This window comes from Dermacentor albipictus, chromosome 3 (genome assembly GCF_038994185.2).
Source record: "Dermacentor albipictus isolate Rhodes 1998 colony chromosome 3, USDA_Dalb.pri_finalv2, whole genome shotgun sequence".
NCBI classification, from domain to species: domain Eukaryota; kingdom Metazoa; phylum Arthropoda; class Arachnida; order Ixodida; family Ixodidae; genus Dermacentor; species Dermacentor albipictus.
The window spans coordinates 41,408,940-41,419,187 of NC_091823.1; the positions used below are offsets into that span (position 1 = coordinate 41,408,940).

Sequence of the window (10,248 nt, forward strand, 5' to 3'; positions counted from 1 at the left end):
GAAAGGCTTGTGTACAGTCCGGCATCTTATTTCCTTAAGACCTTTCTGGTCGCAATATCTCGTCTCTTCTCTTTGGTTGTTGTAGCTTCAAAAACCAGATATTCTGCAAAACTTGCTCGATGCTGAGTACGTCGAGAGTCAAACCGGCGCAGGGCCAGAGAAAGGAGGAAACGGTGAGTTACGCAACGTCTACAGTTTGTGAATTCCGTGCAGAGTGGGCGATCATAACGCAAAGGCGTATGTACATGGGACGAGAACGTTTCTGTCTTGGCGTTGAGGCCGTTGGTATGGTGAAAAAATTCAGGATCTATTGCGATGTGGCGACTGGGTAAAACACACAAGCTTTGAAATTCGTGACGCTAGTACGAACAAAAAAAAAACAGAGGAAAGAGAAAAAGAACAGCTGTCACGAAGACAGATTCTGCATCAATATCTGTAGTAAAACTATGAAAACGTGAAACACGACTAAGGTTACGATGCGCCTTATTGATAACACGGTAATAACATAATCGATAACTAATGATGGTCGACGTGCACGGTATATTATTCTGAGCTGCGTTCTGACACAATCGAATCAGACTCCCCATTCAGTATGTTTCGGTCAGAGCTCCATATGCCACTCACATTATTCGGCTTTTGGAGTTTATCGGTGAATTAAGATCGCTAATGAGACTTTTTGGATTGGATTGAAGGTAACCAACAAAACTCATTGCCAAAAGTAAGGATACAGAAAGAAGTGCGTGATACGATCGCGAATATGCGGTGTTCGAGTTGTGCACTCCTTTCTTCGTCCTTCATCCTAGCGGTGAATTCCGTTTGTTAACATCAAATTGATAGGGGCAGTTTCACCAACGACAGCTATGCGAAGCGCCATCAGCACATCTACTATCGGCTTCTGTAACAACTCGAAAGCCGCCACGCGAAAGTGCGTGGCGAAGCTCTCGCCCGCTCTAGCTCATGCTGAGCGTGATAGTACGCTTAATTGTTTATCCCATCGCCTTGCAGCGATATTAGGTATTAATTATTGAGACTTTGGCTCCTTTCTGAAGCGGTTCCTACAACATGAGACAGCACTTGTTTACGCGAGATGAATTTTAATTTGCCATAAATATCAGCATAATTAGGGCATACATAGTACGACAAGTTTCGTATTCATTGGGAACATTGTTGTTTTCCCTGGATTTTCCCTGGATTTCTCTTGTTTCTTTTTTGCACATTCAGGAGTTCCCAAAACAAGAGCTTTAACAACTGAAGAAGTAATAACCAGCGCTGCCACTTTGTTCATTGCTGGGTAAGTGAAGAGAAAAAATGAGTTTGCTATTGACAGCAGTAACGTAAACTAGGCATACTTGCCAAATATGTCGAACTAAATCATTTTTGCTTATTAAAGTAGTACACTTCATTATCGGTGATATTGCGAAGTACAAGCGAAGGCTCCTGAATCGACGCTTGCAACACTTGTGACTCCACAGAGTCTACGATTCCAGAGATGCCTTCTCGTATGATTAATGTTCATTGTGTGTTCTTATATTGTAGTGTAAGCTGTATTGTGGTGGTCTCTGTTTTCCTTCTCGTTTTTCTTTCTTCTCCTTTTTTAAACGGGCTGCATTTGGTTTGTATTCTAGCTTGCGAAATGGGATTGTGGAGCTGTGTCCCCCTTACCTTTCACGACGACTTGTGAACTACTCGCGGAAACGTGTTTTTGAGGGTTTTATGTACAGCTATGAGATTTTTCTCACATTGTTTCTATTTTTATTGAATGTCGGAGCGCAGGGGTAGCCGGCACTTGTACGAGGTGTGAACATATCCTTACATAGACTGATATAAAAACGCATGCCTAGAATAAATCAAGTTTAGAAGGAAAAATGGCGCTGTGCAAGCCCCCCCCCCCCACCATGCTTTAAGCTTACGTAAATTTGTATAGATTGGTATTAACTGCAAGGGAAACAAAAAGGCAAAAAATCTGCGCAGAAATAAATGGTAGGCGGTGTTCAGCAGTGTAACCACCTTCGCATAGGACGTTGCCGAAAACGATACATTCAGTTATAGTTAATCAAACTAAACAAATCAAAACTGTAGACTTAAAGCGACGAATGAAGCTTGAAAAATTGAAGAATCTGTCAAACGTGCTATTGTTATTGAAGTACATCCCTTTCTCTTTCTTTTTGAAGTAGCTCTTTACATGCTTTGCGAAAACTGTTTCATTCGTCTGTATGTTTATTTAGCAGCTTGTGATTGCCCTTCAATCGATGAACATTTTCGTATAGTGAAAAGAAGCCGGTGGCAGAATATTTTCCAACGCCTCTCAGTGCATACATTAATTTAAGGGAGGGGAGGATGATGGGACGTGCTCGGTGCGTCGTTTAAACTTTGCGTCCTCTAAAAGGTCCTAATTGTTCTTAATTATAGTTTGTCATGTATTACGAAAATTATCCTTGCAGAGGATTCACACTGAACATAAAGAGTCTCTGCGCATTTTTGCTTTGTATCGTAATTCTGGCTTAAGCGCCCAATTTGAGGAGGTGCTGCACAGACGTCCCCTGAGCCTTAGAGACACTCAGGGCGTGGCTCGCCCTGATGGTTGATTTGATGCAGTAGCAAAGGACGGTGTGGCGATTCGAGCGGATTACGAATCGTACTTATCTCTAGAAGTGCGACACGCCGGTAGAATCACGATTGAATGCATTGCTGCAATACTGCGGCACGTGTAACGTCTCACGCGGCGATCGCGCGAGCAGCCAGTCGCTGACTTCGACACACAGCAGGAAAACAAAGATATATGGCAGGGCTGTGCTCGCCGGGTTTCACCGACGGCGGCTGAGGCTACGAACCGCTGTGCCAAGACGAATGCGCTGCGAAAGTTGTCTGCAAAACTAAGCTTGTGTCGCAATTCTTCGAGATTATCGCGGCGGCGCGTGAGTATCGCAAGCAGGTAGTCGAGCGAAGGAACGTCGCGAGACAGTGCCTAGAGTGGCTAGCAAGACGGGTTCTGCACTTGTTACTGTAGCTCGAGACAGGTGAGAAGTATTCCGTTCTCGAACGAACACAGAATTTGATGTCATGAGAAGTATTATACTTATTGTAAATAAGTGATGAGTAAGTGCAGAGAAACGTAACTTCGCAAACACCATGCATTTACTATATAACCATGTGACTACTGCCTTACCATGACTACGGTACGTCATGAATAGTGTACGTCTAAAAGCACGTGAGAGAAGAGGAATTTTACTATGGAGGGTTCAATAAAGCAACTTGCCTGGCCAAACCCCTTACTGTTGCCGACATATTTGGGTCATATGCGGACAAAGCTGCAGTATGAATAAACAAATGTCGGGGAGAAAAAAAAACGAAAAAGAAAAACGAGTTTTTGAAACTGTCGCACGTCACTCAAAAGCGCCCATAGATACGCGTAATTTGTGGAACGTTGGTGGGTTCTTATTAATGTTCTATATTCATAGGAGGCCACGAGCAATGTTTTGGGAACGCGATGGTGTACTTGGCGGGGGGGGGGGGGGGGGGAGGAGCTGCGCAAGGAATTGGCTATAAGTACAGGGTTTGTACGGCAAGGAAGTTCTTACAATAGTTCGAGCACAAAATTAAACTGGGCGAATAACTGCCATGAATAAAGATATTGTATCGGCGAACGAGAGTTCCTGTTGTTAATTAATGGAGGAGGCCGAGGGAAAATAGGCCACCGAATTCGGCCCGGTTATCCTAATCCTCACCGAAAATCTTCAGCGACAAAAAAATGCAGGAAGAAACAAAATCAGCCAACAAATTAAAAAAAAAGGCGTTAGGAAATAGTATCTTCAATTAGGTAAAATACTAATTTGCTCAATGAATGTATTGAAAAATCTCAAATTATTCAGAATTATGAACCGGTTTAGCGTCCAAGGTCCCAAATACCCTAAGATCAGGTGCTAACACATTATTTGCAATTCAACGCAGGTACGAAACTATAGTCACCAGTCTCAGTTACCTAACGTTTACGCTCGCAAAATACCCGGACATTCAAGAGAAAGCACGGCAGGAAATTGAAGATGTCATCTCACAGGGGGTAAGTGAATGGATGCCATGGAGCGGCACGTGAGCTTGCACTGACTCTTGCATTCTAACGTACTTTAGTCGTAACTACCGGTTACTTATTGACCAGACGGCACTGGTTATTTGTCTCATTTTTTTTTTAAGAAAGCGTAGGCTGTGACTCTCTCGCATCAGGGCATCTCGAGCCAGCAGCCCACAAGGACAAAGTGGGTCTCTTCAACGCCTACTGCAACCTTGGAAATGAGCTGCACGTTTGTGTAGTAGCTGGCCAACATTCTTTAGTTATTTTTATTTATCGTACCTTGAGGTACGATAAAGGACATTGAGTAGGGGGCGATGCATATATATATTTGAGGTTTTACGTGCCAAAACCACTTTCTGATTATGAGGCACGCCGTAGTGGTGGACTCCGGAAATTTTGACCACCTGGGGTTCTTTAACGTGCACCTAAATCTAAGTACACGGGTGTTTTCGCATTTCGCCCCCATCGAAATGCGGCCGCCGTGGCCGGGATTCGATCCCGCGACCTCGTGCTCAGCAGCCCAACACCATAGCCACTGAGCAACCACGGCGGGTGAGGGGGGGGGCGATGCAGTCAGAAAGTACAAAGAAGGGAAGAAACAGTAAGGAAATCGCAAAAGTACAAATCGCCATGATATAAAAGGAATAAAAAACGAATACAAGTAAAATAAAATTATGGCGATACACCTAAAAAGATACCTCAGTGCGAATGCACGAGCATACAGTTCTACAGTGACACTTCATTATACAGTAATTAGTCATACAGAGTGTGTAGTACTTCACGAAAGGCATCCCGGTTGGATAATGTAGCTATATCATAGGGAAGGTGGTTGCACATGGCGACGACACGTGAATTAAACGCTTTTGATATGCCGAAAACGCGCATGGAGCTGAATTTGTTATGAAGGCGGCTTGTAGTGCGTTCGGGTGTGTGAGGCTGCAGATAGTGTGACGTTGTCGCTGTAGAGATGCCGATGGAACAGGCATAACAAGGAGACAGTTCGGCGCACATCTACTCTCCCGAGTGAGGCGCCTAGCTTTTAATTGGGTTACGCTGGCACTACGGGCATATTACGAGATATAAACCGTGCGGCTCTGTTTTGGACAATTTGTCACATGCTAATAGTCTTGATGAGGCGACCAGACAGATGAAGGAAATTCAAGTTGTACACGAAGGAATGAAAGATAAGCTAATTTGTGTATATGCACTGGAATGAGAGTTACGTACATTCCGACGGAGGTATCATAGCGTTTTAGATGCTTTAGAACAGATGGCGGATATATGCGTGCTCGATAGGAGATCCGGTGTCAGATGAACGCCGAGGTATTTATATGATGAAGTGCTGGTAACAGCGGTACCATTTATTAAGCAGGAAAAGTCGACGTTAGTGCGCTTACGGCTGAAGCAGAGCACATTGCATTTAGATGTGTTCATGGACATCTGACAGGTGCCGCACCAGCTGGAAATTATTTCAAGGTCATTTTAAGAGAAAGGTGATCCTCAAAACTGTCAATTGTACAGTAAACAATGCAGTCATCAGCGAACAGCCTAACAGACGAATATAAACCGCGGGGTACGACATTGATTTTCATTAAAAACAATGATGGTTCCAGAACACTTCCCTCTGGTACACCGGATGTTACATTAGAAAGCTTTGTAGAAAAGTTATTTACTACGTTAAACTGCAGAGAAAAAGAAAGAAAGTTACGAAGTCACAACATAGTTATTAGTTAAATCGAAGTGCGGATAATTTAGAAAACAGACGACAATCAGGAACTTTGTCGAAAGGCCAAAGCTTGTTGCTGAGCTAGTTGGTTCACGACTTAAAAACGAAGGTTACGCGCTAAGCGGACGAGGACGAAGTGAGACACAGACGACATATACGGGCGGCAACTTCCAACTGTTTGTTCAACAGAAACCGCGCAATCTTATACATGAAACCTAAGTGCAAAATAATCACAGCAGAGATAAACTAACAGGGATGATAGGAGCTAACACTGTTCGTAGGTCATGGATATTTAGTGAATTATCATGGCAGCTAAATATGAGCATGCGTTTATTACAGGCGTGGCACGCGTTTATCGGGCAGTGGCACGTGCTTAATCTCTTTGCGACGATTACAGGCTGTCATTTATGAATGACATTTTTTGTCACTTAATTTTAGTGGAGACGTGCTAACGCACTGATTTCCTGCTCTATTTATGAATGAAGACTAGGCTATCTTCCTTTCAGTGCGGTTTTTTTGCTTTCCTTAGAAAGGTCGTTTTGTCCAGGAGTTTTGAAAAAAATCCTGGACAAAACCTTTGTTTGTTATCCCTTTGTTTGTTACTGTTCATGTTAAAATGAAGATCCGTTGTGAGTTCGAATAAATGTGAATCGCATGAGTAACCCCTCCTAGAACCCTATTGCTTAGAATAGAAAAAAAAGTGATTAGATTGAAGGTGTCTGTAGATATGTGACGCTATAACGTGCTCAACCAGTTTGCAGCAAATACATGTTAGTGATACTGGTCTATAGTTTGCCAATGTGCGCTTGCCACTGGTTTCGAATATCAATATAACCTTAGCCATCTTCCAGTCCTTACGCAACTCTCTAGATGCCAATGATTGCTTGAAAATATATAGAAATTGACGGGAAATAGCAGAGGTATGTTTTATAATCTTTGAATTCATAGAGTCAATTACTGATGAAGTAGACATTTTAAGACGATGAATTAAATTGACAATGCCCTTCTGAGTGACCTTGATTGGTGTCAGGAATGCAAAAATTCGTTCAAGTACAAGAGATACATTAGAAGAATCCTCGTTGGTAAACACGGAAAGACAGAGAGAGAGAGAGAAAAAATAACGCATTGAATATGGTTGGACAGTGTTCGTCGGGAAGGGGGGTGTCTCCCTGGTGTAACATGATGCTACTATAGCAGAGTTATCAGGGGCAGTGGTTGCCCAAAACATTTTCGGGTTATTTTTGATAAGAGAGGGCAAATCCTGAGAGAAGATTTTATTCTTTTCAGTGCATAAGTCTTTACAGTAGGTTCACAAGCAATCCGTGTACACATCCGAGGAAAGGGCATTATCAACACACTTAGCCTTATTTTACAAACACCTCTCTTTGTTTCTCGATGGTCGGAACTGCTCACTGAACCATGGGTTTCTGCTATCATTTTTATAACAACTAATGGAACAACATTCGCGAAGAGTTCTAAAATGTTAGTTTTGAAAGGAACACAGTTATCGTCTACAGACCGCGAATCAAAAGATGGTTGAAATATTGGATTATAAAAACTCCCAAGTTACTTGTTTATACCACTGAGGTCAGCTTTATTATAATCTCAGATGGTTTTAACAGTGTCACCACTAAATTATGGAGGAATAGTAATGTTAAATTGTAGTAGCCTGTGATCACTAAAACTTTCAATACACATTACCGGCCCTGTCGTCCAGCCACATTTGTTGATGGTAAGTCCGGGATGTTGGCTCCGCGAGCATGCTGACCAACAACTTGGGATAAATGATAGCCCAGTGTTAAGTTTACAATGTCGCTGGAAACACGGCAGGAAGACTATAGAGCTGACCAGTCAATTGATGGATAACTGAAATTAACCAGAAGGTAAACAGTATCTGCCTTAGAAAGTTCAATAGCACAAGATATATTGTCATGCCGGTCTTGGACAAACCACGAAGAGGCATCGGGTGGCCGATAGCGTGCTCCTAACAATAATATAACGGATGAGACAGCACATGGGACCCAAACAATCTCAACGTTAGCGGAAGCATTGATTGAAAAGGAGGGTAAAAGTCTTCACCGCTAAAAGGGCACCGCTTCCTTTTTTCCCTATTCGGTCACACTGGCAAATATTATAGCCCCACTTATCTGAGAATAGTTCTGCATTCGTAACATCTGAATTAAGCCATGTTTTAGTGTCAAAATGTCCGGTCTACTATGGTCTAGGTACGCGCTCAAGTCATCACGTTTCGACAACAAACTTGGAATGTTAGTGAACGACACAGATAACGATGGCGCAGAGCACGCTAGTCGTGTTATCACTGTTGCATGCGGCATACCTTTCTGTAGCTATGTGGTTGATAGCGCAACGCCATCAGTCACATGGTCAAACATGTAGGTCTTAGTATCCGTGCACATTTCATCCAGTGATAAGTCTAAACGTTTCTTTGTTAGCCTTAGCAAATTCCATTAGTTTTCGCCTAGCTTGCCGCGTTGCAGGAGAAAAGTCTTCACGTATCTAGAACGCGGTTCCCTTCAGCTTGTGCGCTGCGGACAGAATACCTCGTTTCACTTTAAATGAACTGAACTTTGCAATAAGTGGCCAGCATTTTTTTTCGCCATGAAATCGGCAAAACCTATCAACACGTTCAAACGGTTAGCTCATTGCCGTCACGCCGAGATTATCAGAACAGAAATCAATTGCCCTCTCCTCCGACGCGGCCCAATCTTCACCTGGGCTATCCCCTATGGCAAAAACCAGCAAGTTGCTCCGTCGGAGACGGTTTTCCGCGTCGTCGCATCTGAGCGTAACAGAGTGGAGGTGGTCACATATTTCAAGTTTGAGTGTCATGCTATAGCACATCAATGTCTACTATGAGCGTACAGATGCATGCTGTTGCCAAATACTGTTTGCGCTCTTTTTAAAGTGAAGCTTTCTTTGCGAGTCCTCCAGGAATTTCCTGACTGTGGCTGGATGCTGCTGTCTCACTCAAATTTGAAATAGCTCATAAAGAAAAAAATTCAAATGAAGCTCCCGATGGTAAGATCGAGCCCAGGACTCCCGCACAGCAGCCCGATGCTTTAACCACATGTCCCCAGTGCTTATTTTTTTTGTAGGCTGCATTTCCTTTTTGTCTCAACAAGGAAGAGAACATTGATAAAGAAGCGCTCAAAGAAATTCTGTTAGCGCCGATTGTTATCGCTGTTGCCGGAACCATCTTTCGATTTCAACTGATATTATAAAATGGTCGGACAAATGCACCTCCATGGTGGAAGAAAAAAAAAGCCTTTATCGCGTAGCAGAAACGTAAGACTTACGCTTAAGCAGGCAAATTACCTTATTAGCATCAACCTGTCTTTAATTTTTTCTTTCAGTGTCCTATTTCATTACCATTTGTTACTTGTCGGCTAAAGTCATACGCTAGTATAAACCAAGGTCGAAACATTTGCGCCACGAACAGAGCACGCAAATTCGCGCAGCACGGTGTGCACTACGCGCTAAACTTTATTCTAACTGAAAAGGGTATAGGGAATTGGTGCATGGCTAACAACATCGCATTGTGAACGAAGACGAAGGTAGACGTAGCAGCACTTGTGTTGTGTATGCGCCTTCCTTCGTCTTCGTTTTCAGTGGGCGGTTGTTATTGGATTTATTCTAACGTTCACATAGGTTACTCAACTAGCGTTTTCCGTATTCGCATTATGCACTTAGCTGCTCTGTGTTCTGTTCTGAATGAGCACCTACAAAAGATGTAGTTTTGATCTCTTTCTTCCTTGTATCCTGGCACCAGGGTAAATTGGATTACGACACAGTAATGAAGAAACTGAATTACCTGGAACAGGTAATGAACGAAACGATGCGGCTTTATCCTCCGGGTCTCACGTGAGTTTTGAAGCAACACTTTTGTTTCACAGTAGCTGCATGTATCGCTTGCAGATGAATTCTACGAAGAAAGGCCACTTTTCAATTGGCGAAGAGAAAAAAAAAATGAAACCGATTTCAATGTGCTGCAACATTGCTGACATCTTGTGGCAAACTTATGATGCTGTATGACAGCACATATTGTAAGAGAGCCTACATTATGTAGCTGAAGGATGTAGCAAAAGAGGAAGATATGGTAAATACCGCAAGATAAGTGGCGAAATCATCTCGAGACAGCCGCATTGCATAGAGTCGTTGTCGCATAAAACACACACGTGAACGGTGCCTAATAAAACCAAATGCTTCTTTGCCAATATGTCACATGTTTATATCCTCTCAAGAATGAAGACATACATAAAATCTCCTATGTCCTCCATGAATAGTGCAATACTAAATGACAATAATTTACTCATACCAAATAAACTTAACGAAGCACAACAAAATAAGAGAAATTAGTACAAAAGAGATCCTACATGCAGGTTAAACTTGTTTTTTTTTTGCGGAGCAAGAGAACCTACATGGAAACTGTTACTTG

The 10,248-nt window shown here is 42.7% G+C and overlaps 1 protein-coding gene across 2 annotated transcripts in view; it reads left to right on the forward strand.

Annotated features, from left to right (window-relative positions):
* LOC139057840 (cytochrome P450 3A14-like) overlaps positions 1-10,248 on the forward strand; it is a 34,689-nt gene that overhangs the window by 18,761 nt on the left and 5,680 nt on the right. For both annotated transcript variants that reach the window (XM_070536581.1, XM_070536582.1), the window contains exons 8-11: positions 86-173; positions 1,222-1,291; positions 3,949-4,057; positions 9,583-9,674. In XM_070536581.1, coding sequence (XP_070392682.1) covers positions 86-173; positions 1,222-1,291; positions 3,949-4,057; positions 9,583-9,674 — 359 coding nt within the window. The remainder of the gene's footprint in view (positions 1-85; positions 174-1,221; positions 1,292-3,948; positions 4,058-9,582; positions 9,675-10,248) is intronic.